At 39.0% G+C, this 21,741-nt stretch overlaps 1 protein-coding gene across 2 annotated transcripts in view; it reads left to right on the top strand.

Annotated features, from left to right (window-relative positions):
• LOC124551101 (zinc finger and SCAN domain-containing protein 31-like) overlaps nt 1-21,741 on the top strand; it is a 185,529-nt gene that overhangs the window by 114,359 nt on the left and 49,429 nt on the right. For both annotated transcript variants that reach the window (XM_047126030.1, XM_047126031.1), the window contains exon 6: nt 8,486-8,541. In XM_047126030.1, the coding sequence (XP_046981986.1) occupies nt 8,486-8,541 (56 nt within the window). The remainder of the gene's footprint in view (nt 1-8,485; nt 8,542-21,741) is intronic.

Raw genomic sequence — 21,741 nt, 5'->3', positions numbered from 1 at the left:
AAACATGCCGAATTGAGCCTGTGGGATAAGTACTTGAGATGGTCTTTCCAGCTTAAGTTTTGATCGATGTGCATGCCCAAAAACTTTGTGGATTGTACACTCTCTATCTTCTTATCCATTAGTTTTAACTGGAGGTCCATATCTTTAGTTGCTTTGCAATACTGTATATAATTTGTTTTACTTAGATTAAGTGTTAACTCGTTAGCATTAAACCAATGTTGAATATATTTCAAGGCTATATCAGTTGTGGTGGTTAATGATTTTTTATCATCACTTATAATTATGCTAGTGTCATCTGCGAACAACATTATTTTGGTAGAAATATTAGGATTTTTTATGTCATTTATATAAAGCAAGAATAATAAGGGACCGAGAACACTGCCCTGTGGGACACCTATTTCCGATTTCTTTGCATCTGAGACCCACTTGATTTTCTGATTTTTATGCTCTGCGATGATTTCTATCACCTGAGTTCTATCTTGAAGGTAAGATTCAAACCACTGCTTCACAACTCCCCTTACACCTATTGCCTCCATCTTGTTTAACAGAATTTTGTGATTTACTGTATCAAAAGCTTTAGATAAATCTAAGTTAATTCCCACTACACATTTTTTAGTGTCGAGACTCCTGACAATCTCTTTGGTATAGGCATGGATAGCTGATTCTGTGCTGTGGCCTGAGCAAAAGCCATGTTGATTGCAGTTTAGAAGTTTGTGAGCATCTAAGTAATTTATGAGTCTGGTTTTCATTAATTTCTCTAGAACTTTTGAAAATGATTGGAGAAGGGATATTGGTCTATAATTTTCTACCTTGTATGGATCTCCTTTTTTGAACAGAGGTCTAATCTTAGAGATTTTCAACCCCTCAGGAAACACACCTTCGCTGAAAGACAAATTGGCAATATGTACCAGGGGCTTTATAATTTGTTGAGCAACTTTTTTTATTATTGACACAGGCACTTCATCCACACCTGCAGACACTTTTGATTTTAGACTCTTTATCACCTTTAATATTTCATTATCATTTGTGGGAGTTAACAACATACTACTGTCTACTTTTGGGGCTGTTAATTTCTAATGTTTAGTAAAGTTTTTACTTAATGACACTGGTACACTTAAAAAGTGATTATTAATGTAATTTGCCAGAGTTTCATCTTTTAATTCAATATTTTCACTATTTTTGAGTACTATTTCCTGATCCTCGAGGCCCTTACCTGTTTCCCTTTTCACAATTTCGCAAATAGTTTTTGATTTATTGCCTGATTTTCTTATTAATTTATCATTACTTAGTAATTTTGCTTTTGTAATTACTTTTCTATATATTTTTTGTAATTTGTTACATATTCTTTAAACTTGGGGTCAGTCCAACTTTTCAGTCTATAGTTAAGCATTTTCATGGTCCTGGAGGAATTTCTAATACCTGTTGTGATCCAGGAGTTAGCATGTGTATGCCCATATGTGTTTGTTTTGACAAGTTTCTTAGGAAAACACATTTCAAAATTCAACATAAACAGGGAAGAAAAAACATTATATGCAGTGTTTGTGCTAGTTTGTAACAGTACTTCTGCCCATGATTGGTTAGTCAGTGTATTTATGAAGTGACTGCAACTATTTGTGGAGAAGGTTCTTTTGTACATTTGGTATGAACTATTTTTGGTCACAGGGGCTATGGGAAATTTAAGGATAAGTGCATTGTGATCAGATATTCCTAGGTCAACATTTATTACATCAATATCTATGGCATCTATATTTGTGAAGATATTATCTATGAGACTTTTTGAAGAGTTTGTTATTCTTGTAGGGTTAGTTATATGTGGATACAAATTGAAGCTATGTAAAACATTCAGGAACTGATCTTTGGATGCACCTTCAGTCAATAAGTTGACATTAAAATCTCCACTTATAATTATTGTTGATTTTTTTATGATGTAATATTTTGAGCAATGCCTCTAACTTATTTCTAAAAATTTCAGGATCACCACATGGTGATCTGTACACTGACATTATTATTAATTTACTCTTTTGCATATTCAACTGTATTGCTGCAGCCTCAAAATGTTTTTCTTCATTCAAGGATTCAGTTACATTGTTGATATTCCTACCTGAAGATTCCACTGTTCGATTTTAGCCTAACTAACTAGATTAAGATCGGTAATATAAAATTTATACAACAACTGAGAAGGAACTAGAAGAATGTAAAATTAAGAGAAAAGTGTGTGGATTAAAAAGGGCATTGACGATATATCAGAGCAGCATTTACAGAAACAGAAGATTCAGAAGTGGGATGAAAATCAGAGTGATAGGTTATTAATGAGGACAGTGGTCTTCTCTGTGGAAGGAGGAAGACTAAATGGGATTTACAATATACTGAGTGTGAAATATGGATTGAAATTAAAGAAAGAACTTTGAGGAGCAGCAGAAATGAGATTAGCAGTGGACTCAACACCAAACTTGTTATTGATGTGGTAGATGAAGTGAATGAATTTTGTTATTTTGGAAGCAAAATAACACATACAATGAATGAAACAATAAAGATATAAAAAAGCAATCTAGCACAGAAAAAGATGGCATTAATCACCTAAAGAGGTCTGCTATCGAGAAATATTGGCTTTGATTTTAGTAATAAATTTCTAAGATTATATTTGTGCAGCATTGTATTGAAGTCAGGGTGTCTACGACCCGGGACAACTGGGAGATCCGGGAAAAACCCGGGAATTTTTTCATCCGGGAGAAATCCGGGAAAAACCTGGGAATCTTTTTGTGTTACGGGAATTTTTCATTGTTTTAGTTTTCAGTTAAATTTTTGTGATTTTGACTGGTAAGAACCAATACTCTAACAAAAAAATTTACTGTATCCTGCTTCTGCAGAATAGTACTGCAGCAACAAAACATGAACGAGAGAAAAAAACTAAAATAAAACTTAAGCTGCAAAGAAAATGCGACATATACAACAACAAAACACAGTGCTCATACAAGCGTCTGCCAGCAGCAAAGTGTGTCAAAGGCTTTAGGAAGACTGTGCAGTGCTTCTTAACAACAAATTGCCTCCAATGAGCGTGAAGTGACAGTTTTTTACATTAGATTCGTTTTAATGCAAGATCTTTTAATGTTTCACATGTACGAACATGCGGGCTTCCTGCGTCATCGTAGCTGCACAAGTACAGTGACGCATGTTATCTGGCGCTCTCTGGCAACTGCTGAAACGTACCTTTCTGATAGGTCACGGAACAATATTGTGAATATTGCTTTGAAAAGCGTTACTTTCAAAGTAAATTTCCTTTTATGTAAGATAAACTATGTGAGAGGGTGTATGACGGAACAATATTGTGAATATTGCTTTGAAAAGCGTTACTTTCAAAGTAAATTTCCTTTTATGTAAGATAAACTATGTGAGAGGGTGTATGACGAATTTCTTAAATCACAGAGCGTTTGACTCTCATTTAAAAATCAATGTTTGGGGACGACCATATGAAGAATTTCGAGCCCAGAAGATCAGACATTTACATCGTTATTAAAAAATTTTACTGGCACGTTTATGTGATGTATGATGTGCAAAAAAGATCAGCAATATATGTGGAAGCTTAGCTTCTCTTGCAGCTTATTAATCTTAGAGACCAATATTATATGTGATAGCTTTTCTTTTCTTGTAGCAACAATTGTACATTAATTTAAGCTACTAATTTTTCTTATCTGTGTGTTCGCGTTACTTAAGAGTGATCTTGCTATTGGCTGACCACATCACATGTCAAATGCTGTCATCAGCTGGCGAGATCATGTGACATGAGCTGTGACTGGCTTACAAAAGCGCATCGCAATCTTGATTTTAATGCTTCGGAAAGTAACATGCGGTGTTTGGTGGAATTCGAATTTATACCTTAGTAACACGGAAATATGCAGTGTATATATTGCTGCACATCAAAGATCTTTCCAAAACGTGTTTTTTCCCCTGAGTTTCATCTTCTGAAGTTCCGGGAAATTCTACGCCGGTGTATAAAACCATAAACCATAAAAGGATTGATAAGTGCCGAGGAAAAGTATACTGTCACTTAACACGGAAAAAGTGTATTTTCACCTGGGAGAAAGTGTATTTTCAACCGGGAAATCCGGGGAAAAATCCGGGAATTATTTTTCCTTGTCCATGTAGACACCCTGTGAAGTGAAACGTGGTCCTTGGAAAACCAGAAAAGCAGAGACTCAAAGTGTTTAAGATGCTGAAAATTAAATGGACTGAAAGGAAATGATGAAATTCTTTGCAGGAATGTTGAGAAAAGGAATGAATGAAGACCACTTGCCAGAAGAAGTGACAGATTTGCAATACATTTGTTGAGACAGCAAGGAATTATCAGAATAGACATTGACTCATTAATGAGTATTTCTTTTTATCTTCCCTGAGAATCATTGTCCTTTTTGAGTTCGTGAGTGGCTGAGGAGACCAATGCTGGAACAGGATGTATACACCCTGGGACAACCAGGAAATGCAGGAATTTTTTCATCTTGGAAAAACTTAGGAATTTCTTAAGATTCTAGGTATTTTTTTATTGTTTTAGTTTCCAGTTAAATTTTTGTAATTTTGACTGGTAAGAACTGGTATTCTAACAAAGAATTTTGTTAGCCCACTACTGCAAAATAATACTGCAGGAATAAAATGTGAAAGAGAGAGAGAGAGAGAGAGAACGCCTAGAAAAAAGAACTTGTAAACAAAATGTGCCATTTACCACAACAAAATGCAGTAAACACAAGTGTCTACCATCAGCATAATGTGTCAAAGGCTTTAGGACAAAGACTACGCAATACTTCATGACAACTAATTGCTTTTGGTGTCACAGATGTTTATGTTTCTAACAAGGGCATGGGAAAATGTGAATGGTGGTTTGAGAAGTGTTGCTTTCAAATTAAATTTCCTTTTATGCAAGATGGATTAAGTTATTTGTGGGAACGTGTGATGAATTTCTTAAATCAAGTAGTGTTTGACTCTCATTCAGAACTCAGCACTTTGAGGACCAGCCACTCAGAAAAAAAAATTGGGTCCAAACATTTATTTTAAATTTTGCTGGCACATTTGTGTTTGATATGTCTTAAATGGTAACACATGCTAAAAACACCAATATTGTACATGACAGCTTAGCTTTTCTTGTAACTACACTGTATGTGTATTAATCTAAATGATAAACTTTTCCTATTTGTATGTTCATGCTATTTAAGTCATGTTGCTATTGGCTGACTAGATGCTCTGAATATCTGCTGTCATTAGCTGGCAAGATCATGTGATGTGAGCTTTGATTGGCTAACAGAAGCACATCACAATCTCAGTGTCAGAGCATTGGAAACTACCTGGCTTTATTTGACAGAATTTGTATTAATACTTTCATAATACGAAAATAAGCAATGTACATATTGCCACGCATCAAAGCTCTTTTGAAAATGTGTTGTTTTTTTACTAGATTTCATTCCCTGAAGTGCTGAATAGTTTTATGCCATTGTATAAATCCTTTATCGTTCAAAGCATTGATAAGTTTGACAGCTCTGGGGTGAAGTATGTTGTCACGTAACACGGGATCAGGAAAAGATGTACTTTTACCCAGGGGGTAGTGTGTTTCTCACCTGGGAAAAAGTGTATTTTTAACCTGAAAATCTGGCAAAAATCTGAGAATTTTTTTTTTCTTGTCCATGTATAGATCCTGTGGAACCTCATTTTCTATTATATTGAGGGCACATTCTGTCCATTCTAACCACGGATTGTACGGGGTTGTTTGTCACGAGATTTTCTTGCCATATTCCAAGGTTCCATGTATTCGATCTCAGTCTTTGCCGTAATTGTTCAAAGTGCTGTGAACAACCACAAACAGTTGGACATGGTGTTGGACAATCATTGGCAGTGGTTTCCCAAATACTGGTGTCTGTTTGGCCCTTTTTAAAGAGTATTTCTCATCGTTCTTGTACAGTTTCAGTTGCTCTCCTTGCTTTTGTTGTCTATTTTTGAATTTCGAGTACATTATTTGTTTTGGTAGGTATCTAACGGGCATGTCGGTAATACGAACAACCCATCGAAGTAGGTGTTTGATAATGATGGGCTCCATGCTGGTAGTATTTGTTTCCAGCAAGTTACTGATATTGGCACACTGGTCTTGCCATTTCCCTTTCAGTATTTTCACGAGGTAACACTTACAATATTTTTTGAGCAATTTTAGATGTCACCTGTAGGTGATCAAGGTCTCAGACCTGTTAGTAAGAATTGGTATAATGGTAGTCTGATAGGGAAAGAAATTGGTATGAGTGCTGAGGTAATGGTTGTTGAAGACACTGTCCTGCAAATGGCCAGAATTTTGTCTCACTATCTGGTGCCTGTTGGTAAATACCTTGCCAGAAACACAGTGTCCTTTTAGACCAAACTGAGGTGCAGTTGATACGGTATTTAGCACACAACAAATGCAGTAAGGAATAATTTCCAAGGTACTAGAAGGATCCGTAGAGAGCGAGAGTTTTAGAGGAAGATAGAGATTAAAATACATATGACAAATAACTGAGGAGGTTGTGTGGAGGTGCTATTCTGAGATGTGGAGGTTAGCACAGGAGAGGAAACTGTGGCAGGTTGCATAAAACCCATCGGATGACTACTGACGAAAGGTGTTTTTCACCTTGAACTTTAATTCCATTATAATTAATTACCTGAATTATGTCCAGTTTCATGAGTCATTCCAATGCTTTCACAGACAGCCTGCATGGCTTTTCGCTCAGGAATTGTATACAAGTTATTCTAAATGTTGAACCCATTTGAAAACTTCGTATTTATTCAAGTCCAAAATTAAAAAGCCTTATACCAATGAAAAGAGGAAGTTTCAGTGTTTTTTTCCATAATGTTTGATATCTATTTAATATTTTGTAGTAATTTGTAATTAATTAGCTTTTAATAATTAGAAATAAGATAAATGTTATAAATGTTCAGTGTTGCCACCGTTGGCTGAATGGCAAACATCAGTGTGGTAGCCAAACTCATCCCACATGTGGGAAAGCATATCTGCTGTTACTGAGTGCACGGCAGCAGTGATCCGGTTCCATAGATTGTTCAGAGTGATTGGTAGAGGTGGGATGTAAACAGATTCTTTCACACCCCATAAGAAATAGTCACAGGGTGTGAGATCAGGAGATCTTGGTGGGCAGAAGTGCAGAGCCAGGTCTTCAAGTCCACTGCGACAGATGCGGCATTGAGGAAGGGAGTCATTCGAAAAGCTCACACATCACGGTACCAATGGGGCGGAGCTCCATCCTGTTCGAAAATGAAGTCCTGGAAATCTTCCATAACTTGAGGTAACAGTCATTTTTCCAACGTGTCCAGGTATGTGATTACAATTACAGTTCTTTCTGTAAAGAAAAATGGTCCGTAAACCTTTGTACGGGATATGGCACAGAACACGTTGATCTTCGGTGAGTCTCTTTTATATTGCAGTGGTGAATGTGGATTTTCCAAACCCCATATGCGAACATTGTGTCTGTGCGGGGGGGTTGACTTCTTCACTAAGGTGAAATGTTGTTTCATTGCTAAAAGTTATATGCCTTAGAAATGCTTCATCCTCCATCTTTGCCAGCACATGACCACAAAATGCGAGACACTTCTTTGTCACTAGGGTTGAGAGCCTGCACAAGTTGGAATTGGTACAGCTTGTACAGCAAACGCCATCTCAGAGCTTCCCATATAGTTGGTTGGAGTATACAAAGTTCTGAACTGGCTCCATTGGTAGACTTATTGGAACTGCGCACAAAACTCTTGAATCAGTCAGACATCGTCCTCTGACACACGTGATCGGCCTGTGCTTTTTCCTTTGCACACACTCCCAGGCTGTTTAAATTGCTCAAACGTATGGCTAATGCTTTTGCGAGTTGGTGGTCGAATGCCGAATTTGGTACAAAATGCTCGCTGCACTGCACTTTTTGACTCTCTTTATCCGAACTCGAGAATGCAGAAAACCTTGTGCTCCACAGTCACCGTCTCACTCACAACTGACAGTGAAATCGAATGGTGGCCTACTGCTGCACGAAAGCTACCGGCCGCTTCTGAAACAATCATCGCCTGCCTGCCACTGCTCACCAAAAACTTTGAAACTTCCTCTTTTAATTGGTGTAAAGTGTGTTCATTTTGGATTTTTACTTGAATACATATGAATTTTTGAAAGTGGTTCCATCATTTAGAATAACTATGTATTTTCATCTTGAGCACCACCAATGTACGTGTTGAAGCCATTTTGAGTAATGAGATGAGACATCTGGCACTCCTTTCACATTTACTTATTTCCATATGTTGTTAACTGGGACGCATCTAAGAGATAGAATTCTTTGACATTCCATAGATATCTCATTTCAGCTGTTGGAACAGTGTTCGCATTAGCTTTACAAATGGTCCATGCTGCAGCACCATACAGTAGCAGTGAACCTGTTATTATTATTATTATTATTATTATTATTGTAATAGATGTTTTTAATTCTTCTTTCAGGAGCTCAAACATGAAGTACAAGTACAGCTGACAAGTAATGGCAGTGAATCAGAAAGGTAGAGTACAGTTTATTTTAGTACCTCTTCATTTTTATTTTGTGCATGAGTCATTTTGCAGCTCCATGTTGTAATCGGAGCAGCAGAACATAATGATATCACACTTATTCACAGAATATCGAATGTTGTTGACTAGTGTCTATAGTGTTCACACGCTTGATCTGTGAAACACTCAGTCTCTTGCTCTGTTTCACCAACAGCATGCATTCCTGTATTTAATTAATAGCTCTAAACTTCCTGAATGTGCACATTTTGAAACCACTCATGTAAACCTCTGGTAAAGTTCTTAATCTCCATGAAGATTTTGAGGAGAAAGCTTTGGACTCTGCAAGTTTTAAGCTTGTTATCTGTTGGAGGTATGTGAATGACACTTGTTTAGAGTGGCCCTATGGTGAAGAGAAACTTCATCAATTCTGGAGCCATCTAAATTCCAGTCACGAGAACTTCAGATTCACTTTGGGGCCGGTAAAGCATGTACGTCTTCGTTCAGCATAAAACTGACAACATCCTGGGGTGTATGTCTTTGTGCATCTAAAACTGACAACATGCTGGGGCGTGGATATTCACCTGCTAGCAGACAGCTGTCATCATCAAATGCAGGCCAATTGCATTCCCAACAAACTTATTCAAGGGGCACATATGATTGCTGATAAGGACTGTCTACAGGAAAAATTTGAACATCTCGAAAAAGTTTTTGGCGATAACAGCTATCCATCGTGCAAGTGCCGTGAGACTTGAAACTAAAACTGGATGTGTGTCTCCCGCCTCAAGAGGCTGAAAAGGAAAGGTTCAAGTCCATGGCCCTCCTACTTTCTTCTAAAACATTTTGCATCCTCTCTAAACATAGTCATGGCTATTTCTCTATCAGCTCCAAAGATAGCCACACTCATTGACTCTTGAAGGTTGAATTGAATCTACGGCAGGTAAGTGTGTATAAGATGTTCTGTCAGTATGGTTTGTTGTCTATAAGACATATTTTATGTACAATATGCAGAACATCGACAATATACTCGCTTACTACGGCCTGACAAATATGTTGGAGCTGAGCACTGTAGACAGGCAAGCCATTGAGCCGACTGCAAGAACAGTCGGATTTAAATGTCTGTTTCATCCGTTCTGGGATTCAGTTTTCAGGGAAGCTATTGGAATACATTTGAGGATGTATTTAATTAATCATTAAGATGGTCTTAACCTTGACAAAATTTGAAATTTGCCAGCGGAATAGTTAATTCTTGTAGATAACAGTGTCGTCACCATGTCAACCAGAATTCTGAAACACAAGGGGTCATGGTAGCATGTATCTCTGCCACCTGTGTGGTATTTCTTCCACAATCATTCAATTCCCTGAGGGCTCGTGAACTTGGCTCACCATGCCAGTATATAAGGTGGATGGGAGTTTTTCTCCATCAATCATTGTGGCTTACTCAAAGATGGTTTAATGGTTTATAGGTGAAAATTAAACAACAGACAAAGTTAATTTATTTGTAAGTTAACTTTAATTGTTGCTAACAATAATTCATGTCCACCAATCATCTTTCTTGATGGATATAGCTTTTAAACAGATATTTTGTTCTGATAAGCACAGTTCGTGATACTTGCATGGCATCCAGTTCCTGTTCACGAGGTGCTTTGCTATTCTCGCATTGCAAACAAATGTAGTTTCCATAACATCCATAACATCATTCGTGACATATTATTGTTTACAGTATTCTTTTTCTACCATCGATACTCACACAAAAGCAACAAATGTATATGAGCTCGCCTAAGCTGAAAGCCACTCCCACATGTGATTCTTAATCTCCACGATATGTGCTCAAAAGTCAATAATATTTAAATTATTCTTCCACATATTCCATATGGTGAACTTGCATTTGATAGTCCATATAGTATCCCTCAGCATAGTTGTAAGCATTTGCCAGTGACTGTGTTATTCATGAAGCACACTAAATGTCAATTAAAGCCAAAAACCAGGAAATGGATAAAGAGGAGAGCACACTAGCAAACTCTGTAGCTTTTCTTCCCTTTATCAGCAATATTTCTTTCAAAATAGCCAGAATGCTATGGAAATTTCAGGTTAACGTAGTTTTCTGGCAACCATTTAAGATTACAGAACTACTGGGATCAGTGAAGGATGACTTGTAATTGCAGGAGGCTGGAATTTAGAAATGATCATGTAGCATTGATGGCTGGGAGGCCCCATCCCCCGGGAATTCAGCTGCAGGGTGCAAGTCTTATTTCAGATGACGCCACGTTGGACGACTTACGTGTTGATGATGAGATGATGATGAGGACAACACAACACCCAGTCCGAGAGCGGAGAAAATCTCCAACCTGGCTGGGATTTGAACCCAGTTCCACTGCATGGTAGACAGATATGTTACCACTCAGCTAAGCAGGCAGACTGGAATCTGGAAAAATACTTTGCCAGTGTGGTATGGCTTGCTCAGGCCAGACCACATGCACTTTGGAAGACCACTGTACCAAATGCTGATGCTGCACCTGGCTTTTCCAACCAGTCAAGTGTGTTATCACTGAGCATTGTACCTCCACTGTGTATTAGTGTGATAAATAGTAATTTTGACCAAAGTGACTTCTTTTTGAGACTGTTATTAAAGAAACCATGGAAATATGAGGGGTATTCAATAAGTAATGAAACACATTATTTTTCTTGGCCAATTTTGGTTGAAGAATTTGCTGTGGGACATCGTGAAATATTTGTGCTTCGGCCCCAATGAGTGGCAGGTGCTCAGTTGATGTATCATGGAGAGTAGTCAGTTACTGCCTGCAAATTGAAGTCTTTATCAATAATGATAAGTCGTGTAAGTTCATGTAGCATGATGTATGGTGCATTACATAGGGAAATGCTGGATGAATTGTGTTAAGGGGAAACCAATAGTGTACGAATGTACTACACCTTAGTACATTTTATAAGCAGACTGAGAGTCTGTCACATCATAATCTTCTGTTAAAATCATTCTCTTCTCTGGGGCAAGACAACAAATGATTGTTTATTGACTTCTAAATATTCCACTAAATTATGGTACTCAGATCCCTTGATAATGATAGCTAATTAAGACACATGCTACTTGTAAAAAATACCAGATTACATAAGATAATTACACACCATGCGATATAATGAAAAAATCATTAAAATGCATACACCATCTATCTTCCTCTTGCTTGTTAGGCTTTTGCCTGTTTCACCATCATGTCGTGTGTCTGCTGTCTGTGGTTAGTTTTTATTTTATCGTGCAGTGCAGGCTCTCGTGGACTTTATTTGCATCCTTGGTAGTTTTGTTTTACAGATATTGGACCATGGTCCAAGGCATATTTCTGTGGCCAGTGCTTTGTTTCCTAATGCTGGAGACATCATATTAGGCTGTAAAGACCCAGATAGCAATTTCAGACCTGTAAGTGCTCAGCAAGCCAAACTGTTGTTATACATCTATGCAGCAGCTGGGTTGTGATGTCATCAGACTGCTGGTTAAGATCGGAGAGCCATGCTGACTTGTGTTATGAAGCTTGTAGTGGGGAAAGCTTGTAAGTTTGCTATATTTTACACTGACGCCCACAACTTGTCTAATTTACATTCTTCTTCTTTCGCATTAATATTGTGTTTGTGCTTTTTATTTTCTGTTCCCCCTTTGCAAATCCTAACATAGTAACGATTGGATCTGGATAAAACCATGGTGTGGAGAAACTAATTTGGTGGGTATCTGGTTCCAGTTCATAACACACCACTGCAGATTTATCTCTATTTGCCGGATGACAATTGCTCTTGTGTTCCTTGAGCTGGTTATCTTTGTACGTGGGGGAAATTTCCAAGTACTTTGAGACATTTGTCATACTGCTTTATAAGCTTCAAAAATCCTTCCAGGAAAAAATCAGGGCATTGCATATGAGAGAAGCACGGAACGGCTTGTTTGACGTCAGCATTGCTGTCAAAGCACCTTCTGCTGAGAGTCTTCTTCAAAGCAAGAAACAGATGGAAGTCACTTGGTGCGAGATCCAGACTGTATGGCCTATGGTGTAAGCACTCCCAACCAAGAGTTGCAGTATGGTTTTGTGTTGCCGACGCCGTCGCCATGTGTGGTCTCGCATTGTCATCCAACAGTAGAACACCAGATCTGAGAAGGCCTGGCTGCGTTTTCTAAATCACCTCTTTCAGTTTCGAGAGAGTGGCTCAGTACTGCGCAGCATTGATGGTTGCATTCTCCAGAAAGTCCAGCAGCAAAACTCCTTTGGCATCCCAGAAAACAGTGAGTAGCACTTTACCTGCAGACAGAGTGCTTTTGAACTTCTTTCAGACAGGCGATGATGAATGTTTCCACTCCACGGATGCGGCCTTCAATTTGGATGTGTAATGGTGGACCCACATTTCATCGCCCATCACAATCCGAAACAGAAGGTCATTGCCAGATTCATGGTAATGCACAAGCTGTTCCAGGCTGAATGCCATGCATTGTTCCATGTGTATCGGGGTCAGTTGGTGGGACACCCATCATGCTGACACCTTCCTGTATTGAAGAATGTCATGGATGATCTTGTGAGCTCGCTCATGTCCGAATTGAAGTTCTGCTGCTACTCCATCGATGGTGGTACGCCGGTTCGCTTTAATCGTGTCATCCACCTTCCTGACATGTGCATTTGTAGTGGCCATGCATGTCCATCCAGGTCTCGGTATGTCTTGCACGTGCTGACGTCGTCCATTGCTGACACCGTCGCCACACCATTTGCCTCTACATCACACCTGACCCACACACCTCAACAAGGCAGTTATGAATTTCTGTGCCTGATACTCCACAAGCCCATTCACAGGAGATAACAGCTCTCACTTCTGCCTTTGACCATGACTCCAAAATGCACCTTCTCTCCATAGCTCCAGGAAAAGACTGAACGGCTTGCCTCCGCTTTGTGCAGGCACTGCTTGATCGCAGGTGATCTCTTCCCAATGGTGTATCAGTGTCTTGCACATGCGTGTTCACCTGCTGTGTCATCTTTTGCCCATATCACACATCTCTGCCCACAGTCGGCAGGAGAAACTTACTTTCCAACTCCCCCTCGTTTTTCCAGTGCGACTGCATGTGTAAGGGATTTTATGTACTCTAGCTGTGGCAAGCATGGGCTCTCTACAGTATTCAAAGACTTGTGCAACTTTCTTATTGGTTTAAACACTGTGTGAATACTGTGTTTTCCTAGTGCTCTGCTGATAAAATCTGTGATCATTTCTGTGAATGTGAGGGAAATTTTCCTTTAGTTTTTTTTTTTTTTTTTTCTGTCAGAAGCTCCAGATCTTTTAGTGGTAGTGTCCTATTTATCTCTCTGTCAGAGCAGCCATTTCTGTTGAAAGTAGTGTGTATATTATCAAGCTTTTCCTCTGAGTACTGTGGTTCCGAGTGCTTTTAAATAGCTTTGTCCATGAATGTTTAAATAACTTCTCTTTTCTGCTGAGGATGGTGACTGGAAATTTTGTGAAGGTACCTCTATCCATGTGAGTGGGCTTTCTGTAGACATTGTGCCCTAAAGTTCCTTATGGTTGTCTAAGTACCCATACATCCAAAAGTGAAATTTTACCTTCTTTCTCTTTTTGTATAGTGAACTTTGTATTAGAATTAATATATACAATATTAGGAAATATAGAAATATGAGTATTCTTTTTCACCACAAGGCCATATAACGAATATATCAATGTATTGAAACCAACAACGTTGTTTCTTGTTGGCCATCTAATGGGCTCTTTCTTCAAATTTTTCTGTATAGAAATTCACTATGACTGCAGTTCTTGCCCATCCTGTGCTACAGGAATTGTAGGCAACTCGTTTAAAATGTCATTACAAATAGCTCACATCTTGGGAATACTGTTGATTGTCTTTATGTTGGTATGATTTGGTGTTTCTCTTCATTATTCTGTTATGATGTGCCAAGTTTCCTTTCCACAGACAATTTTTGGTTATGTGGATTTTCCTTGTATTCCCGTATGCATTGTTTGCTTAGTTTGCCATCACACTAGCCTTTTCGAATGTCATAAGGACTTCCCCAATACTGTTGGTGCCTATTCTTCTTGTGAGAACATGGTGATTAATATGCCAACTTTGGATGCTGTTGTAGCTTGTGGAGTTGCAGTATGTATTCAATCTTTCAAGGCAATATTGAATGCCTGAATAGATGTTGTCTGTCAAGGCACCTGTGTGGGCTGTTGTCATGATGTGCATCCTGCAGCTGGCATAATGCGGCATATAAGGGTGTATTGAGGCTCTAAATAAAATTAAAGACTGTGAATCTTGTTCTGTCCAATTCAGTGAACCAGTTTTAATAAAACTGTGAACAGCAATGTATATATCAATAGTAGTTTACAAATTCAATTTCAAGACAAAAATATCTCATAATAAATAACAGTATATAGTTTATATACGGTGTTAATGTGTGTGTGTGTGAGAAGTCTATAGGAAGTGTAAGTAAACAACAAATATTGAGTTTGAGAGTGATTAAGAATGTCTGGGAATCTATGTAATGTTATGTGACAGAGAAGTGGATAATACAGTAATATCATTCGTGCAATTCTGAAGACATCGAAGGCAGATAACTGCAAAAACTAGTGTACAGACAGCTTAACAGTCCAGGTTGTTGGCAAGAATAACATACAGAACGGAGAAGGAAAATGATGATCTGTTAGATGAGAATGAGTTTGGCTTTAGCAAAGGTAAAGGCACCAGAGAGGCAATTCTGACATTAGTCTTGATAGTGGAAGCAAGAATTATGGAAAATGTAGATATGTTCATAGGATTTGTTAACAAAAAAAGCATTCAAGATTGTAATGGTGCAATGTGTTCAAAATCCTCAGAAAAAAAGGAGCAAGCCTTAGGGAAAGATGGTTAACATACATACATGTATAAAAACAAAGAGGGAATAATAAGAATGGAAGACCAAAAATGAAGTGCTCAGAATAAAAAGGGCGTAAAACAGTGTGCCAGTCTCTCACCCTCTGCTGTTCAGTATGTATATATATATATCTCAAAGAATCAGTGGCAGAAATAAAGGAAAGATTCAGGAGTGGTATTAAAATTGAGGGTGAATGAATATCAGTGATGAGATGCGTTGGTAACGTCGCTATCCTCAGTGAACGTGAAGAAGAATTACAGGACATGTTGAATGGAATAAACAGTCAGATGAGTACAGAATATGGCTTGAGAGTGAAGAAAGATGGAAGTAATAAGGAGCAGCATAAATGAGATTAGCGATAACCTTTATGTCAACATTGGGGGCAAGTCGTGATAGATGAAACAAGAAGGGTATAATGGGCAGATTAGCACATATGAATAATAATAATAATAATAATAATAATAATGGTTTATTTGTCTATAATAACTTTTACAGGTGTGGACATAGTCAGTCAGTACATACATGAACAATAATAATAGTTTAGTAGTAGAAATAAAGCACATACAATATTAAAAATCCTTGATGGAGTACAAACATTTAGCAATTAACAGCTGCTTTAATTTTATTTTAAATATGTTTCCTTTTAACATTTTATGGTATTTGGCAGTCTGTTGTAAAAGAAAATCTTCAAGCAGAAAATGGATTACGATCGGTTGCTTTTTTATTTCTGAATTTTATGTGGTAATCCTCTTTCTTTCTTGTATTATAACTATGGATATCACTATTTATTATACTGTGCTCCATATTTTCTTTTACAAACAGTATAGTCCTTAAAACATATAATGAATACACTGTTAGTATACTTAATGAAGTATTCTCTACAGGATTGACTTTTACTAATATTTGCTATTATCCTAATTGGTTTTTTTCTGGGCTGTAAAACCCCTATCCATGTATACCGTTGGTGCCCCGCCCCAAATCTCAATACCGTATTGTAGGTGGGAGTGTATAATACCAAAATAGATTTGTCTTAAGACTGGTGACACTATTATTCTAGAAAGGCGTTTTAGCAGGTAGTTATTACACGAGATTTTTTTCCACATGTAGCTGATGTGCTCCTTCCATGTAAGATGTTCATCAACTATAATACCCAGGAATTTATCAGTTGTTTCAATTGATAACTCTGGCTCAGTATCCACTTGTCTTGATTTGTAGTTTAGCATAAACTCCATTAGAATTGTCTTTTGCTTATTTAATGCCAATTTATTTTTAGTCATATATTCTGTGATGAGGCTAGTGTTGTTCATATTATTTTGCACTGCTAGCTGTTTTGTAGGGCCCCAGCTTATGAAGGAGGTGTCGTCGGCATAATTCACAAGGTCTGCATTTTTTGGAATTGTTATATCATTGATGTACACAATGAACAGAAAAGGCCCAATAGTATTTCCGTGAGGGACTCCAGAGTTAAGAATTTTATAAGATGATTTTACTGTTTGTATAAGTCCCCCGGTTGTATGATACAACTTAACACATTGTTTCCTGTCAGCAAGGTACGATCTTAACAAATCTAATGCCACTCCTCTGACCCCATAAGTTTCTAACTTATGTAGAAGAATGGAGTGATTTACTGTATCAAAAGCCTTAGATAGGTCTAGAAAGGTGCCAATAACTTTGTTTCCATCATCAAGTTTATTCAATACTGCTTGAATAAATGTGGCTGTGGCTGTTATTGTAGACTTGCCCTTCCTGAAACCATTTGAGAACTTTTTAATATGAAGAGGGCATACCTGGCCAAAAGAAATCCGTTAGTATCAAACAGTGGAATTAATTTGAGGAAGAAATTCTTGAGAATATACTGATGTAGTGCAGCTTTGGATGGAAGTGAATCATGGATTGGGGAAAACTTGAAAAGAGGATAAAAGTATTTGAGATATGGTGCTGTATAAGGATGCTGACAATTGGGTGGGAAGGAGGGGGAGGGTGGGAGGCTGATGAGATAAGAAATGAGATTCTATGCAGACTTGGCAAGGATAGGAATACATGGAAAAAATTGACAAGAAGAAGGAACATGTTCGTAGGGCATGTGTTACCACATCAAGAAAATTCGCATGGAACTAGAGGGAGCTGTAAGGTGTATAAACTGCAGGAGAAGACAGAGATTGGAATACACCCAAAAAATAATTGAGCAAAATTTGGTGTGAGTAATGCTCTAATATGAAGAGATTTGCAAGGAGAGGAAGTCATGGCCAGCTGCATCAAACCAGTCAGTAGACTGGTGACAAAATCATTGCTATCCATTTGAAATTACCTGTATCCAGGAGTTTGTTCATGCTGACCTGTCAGTAAGAGAAATGTTTACTCGCATGAAAGTCGACAGTAAATGGCTATGGAATGTTCTGTGGACAAACGAAGCCCATTTCCATCTCCAAGGACACATCCATACACAGATTTGCAGAATATGGACAACAGAAAATCCTGTACAGCTTCATTCTCCTAATGCAACTGTGCGAAGCAGGTTGACGGCCTTGTTTATCGTAGGGCCATATTTTTTCAAGGAGATGGCTTTTGCATGTCCCGCCACCTGTACTGTCACTGGTAAACGCTATGAGAATCTTTTGCTCGCCAACCTCACTCTGACCCTTCAATAGTGGGGATATGTGGGTAGGATCATTTTTATGCAAGGTGGCACTCCTACATACATTGCACAGCCAGTGAGGCACCTGCTGCATTTTGGAAGTGCTAGAATTAATTATCACTCGTCATTTTCTTATTGCCTGGCTGTCCAGATCACCTGACCTTAATCCAAGTAACTTTTGGCTGTGGAGTTATATGAACGATGCTTTGAATCCGTTTGACTTTCAGATGTGGAGTTATCTGAAAGTTGTTGTGTTTAATGATCGGATTACAAATGTAGTTGAATTGAAGGTACACAGTGCGCAAAACATTCTTAATGTGAGCCATGAGACACTCCCATCAGTTGTGAAACATGCTGTTTCTGGATTTTAACTTGTCAGAAAATGGTGAAAAGCATTTTTCATTCATTCTTCATTGATCCACTGAATCATTTTGTGTTCAGAGAGTACTACATGGTATGGGACAAGTGATCATAGTAGCTAAAAATTTTAAAAAATACACAACACCTAGACTTCCACAATTGTATGTTAGTTATAGATTACAAGATATAGTAATAGAATACTGTTAAAAACTAAGATCAACAAGGCCTAATTAAAATTTGAGGATACATTTAAAATCAAATTAAATACAGGTAAGCATTAGATAATAAGATTTTCTAGATAAAAATAATATCTACATACAAGTAGATCAATTTTTAACAGTCGGTTAGGCCTTATTGAAATTTACATTTTGAAGATAAATTATAGTACAAAAAGACAATTGTGCAAATATACAGGGTGTTTATGAATGAATATTGGGGTTTTAATGCTTTTTTATATATATATATATATATATATATATATATATATATATATATATATATATAGAAAATGGAAGGAAACATTCCACGTGGGAAAAATTATATATAAAAACAAAGATGAGGTGACTTACCGAACAAAAGCGCTGGCAGGTCGATAGACACACAAACAAACACAAACATACACACAAAATTCAAGCTTTCGCAACAAACTGTTGCCTCATCAGGAAAGAGGGAAGGAGAGGGGAAGACGAAAGGAAGTGGGTTTTAAGGGAGAGGGTAAGGAGTCATTCCAATCCCGGGAGCGGAAAGACTTACCTTAGGGGGAAAAAAGGACAGGTATACATTCGCACACACGCACATATCCATCCACACATACAGACACAAGCAGACATATTTAAAGACAAAGGGTTTGGGCAGAGATGTCAGTCGAGGCGGAAGTGTAGAGACAAAGAAGTTGTTGAAAGACAGGTGAGGTATGAATGACGGCAACTTGAAATTAGCGGAGATTGAGGCCTGGCGGATGACGAGAAGAGAGGATATACTGAAGGGCAAATTCCCATCTCCGGAGTTCGGATAGGTTGGTGTTGGTGGGAAGTATCCAGATAACCCGGACGGTGTAACACTGTGCCAAGATGTGCTGGCTGTACACCAAGGCATGTTTAGCCACAGGGTGATCCTCATTACCAACAAACACTGTCTGCCTGTGTCCATTCATGCGAATGGACAGTTTGTTGCTGGTCATTCCCACATAGAATGCATCACAGTGTAGGCAGGTCAGTTGGTAAATCACGTGGGTGCTTTCACACGTGGCTCTGCCTCTGATCGTGTACACCTTCCGGGTTACAGGACTGGAGTAGGTGGTGGTGGGAGGGTGCATGGGACAGGTTTTGCATCGGGGGCGGTTACAAGGATAGGAGCCAGAGGGTAGGGAAGGTGGTTTGGGGATTTCATAGGGATGAACTAACAGGTTACGAAGGTTAGGTGGACGGCGGAAAGACACTCTTGGTGGAGTGGGGAGGATTTCATGAAGGATGGATCTCATTTCAGGGCAGGATTTGAGGAAGTCGTATCCCTGCTGGAGAGCCACATTCAGAGTCTGGTCCAGTCCCGGAAAGTATCCTGTCACAAGTGGGGCACTTTTGTGGTTCTTCTGTGGGGGATTCTGGGTTTGAGGGGACAAGGAAGTGGCTCTGGTTATTTGCTTCTGTACCAGGTCGGGAGGGTAGTTGCGGGATGCGAAAGCTGTTTTCAGGTTGTTGGTGTAATGATTCAGGGATTCCGGACTGGAGCAGATTCGTTTGCCACGAAGACCTAGGCTGTAGGGAAGGGACCGTTTGATGTGGAATGGGTGGCAGCTGTCATAATGGAGGTACTGTTGCTTGTTCCCTACCCTCTGGCTCCTATCCTTGTAACCGCCCCCGATGCAAAACCTGTCCCATGCACCCTCCCACCACCACCTACTCCAGTCCTGTAACCCGGAAGGTGTACACGATCAGAGGCAGAGCCACGTGTGAAAGCACCCACGTGATTTACCAACTGACCTGCCTACACTGTGATGCATTCTATGTGGGAATGACCAGCAACAAACTGTCCATTCTCATGAATGGACACAGGCAGACAGTGTTTGTTGGTAATGAGGATCACCCTGTGGCTAAACATGCCTTGGTGCACAGCCAGCACATCTTGGCACAGTGTTACACCGTCCGGGTTATCTGGATACTTCCCACCAACACCAACCTATCCGAACTCCGGAGATGGGAATTTGCCCTTCAGTATATCCTCTCTTCTCGTCATCCGCCAGGCCTCAATCTCCGCTAATTTCAAGTTGCCGCCACTCATACCTCACCTGTCTTTCAACAACTTCTTTGCCTCTACACTTCTGCCTCGACTGACATCTCTGCCCAAACTCTTTGTCTTTAAATATGTCTGCTTGTGTCTGTATGTGTGGATGGATATGTGCGTGTGTGCGAATTTATACCTGTCCTTTTTTCCCCCTAAGGTAAGTCTTTCCGCTCCCGGGATTGGAATGACTCCTTACCCTCTCCCTTAAAACCCACTTCCTTTCGTCTTCCCCTCTCCTTCCCTCTTTCCTGATGAGGCAACAGTTTGTTGCGAAAGCTTGAATTTTGTGTGTATGTTTGTGTTTGTTTGTGTGTCTATCGACCTGCCAGCGCTTTTGTTTGGTAAGTCACCTCATCTTTGTTTTTTTATATATATTAGAGGGAAGCATTCCACGTAGGAAATATATATCTAAAAACAAAGATGATGTGACTTACCAAATGAAAGTGCTGGCAGGTCGACAGACACACAAACAAACACAAACATACACACAAAATTCAAGCTTTCGCAACAAACTGTTGCCTCATCAGGAAAGAGGGAAGGAGAGGGAAAGACGAAAGGATGTGGGTTTTAAGGGAGAGGGTAAGGAGTCATTCCAATCCCGGGAGCGGAAAGACTTACCGTAGGGGGAAAAAAGGACGGGTATACACTCGCGCGCACACACACATATCCATCCACACATATACAGACACAAGCAGACACATATCCATCCACACATATACAGACACAAGCAGACATAAAATATGTCTGCTTGTGTCTGTATATGTGTGGATGGATATGTGTGTGTGTGCGAGTGTATACCCGTCCTTTTTTCCCCATAAGGTAAGTCTTGGTAAGTACATTTCCAGGGGCAGATGTGGACTCTGACCACAATCTATTGGTTATGACCTGTAGATTAAAACTGAAGAAACTGCAAAAAGGTGGGAATTTAAGGAGATGGGACCTGGATAAACTAAAAGAACCAGAGGTTGTACAGAGATTCAGGGAGAGCATAAGGGAGCAATTGACAGGAATGGGGGAAATAAATACAGTAGAAGAAGAATGGGTAG

Source organism: Schistocerca americana, chromosome 9 (genome assembly GCF_021461395.2).
Source record: "Schistocerca americana isolate TAMUIC-IGC-003095 chromosome 9, iqSchAmer2.1, whole genome shotgun sequence".
Classification (NCBI taxonomy): Eukaryota; Metazoa; Arthropoda; class Insecta; order Orthoptera; family Acrididae; genus Schistocerca; species Schistocerca americana.
This window is presented reverse-complemented; position numbering and strand designations above follow the sequence as displayed.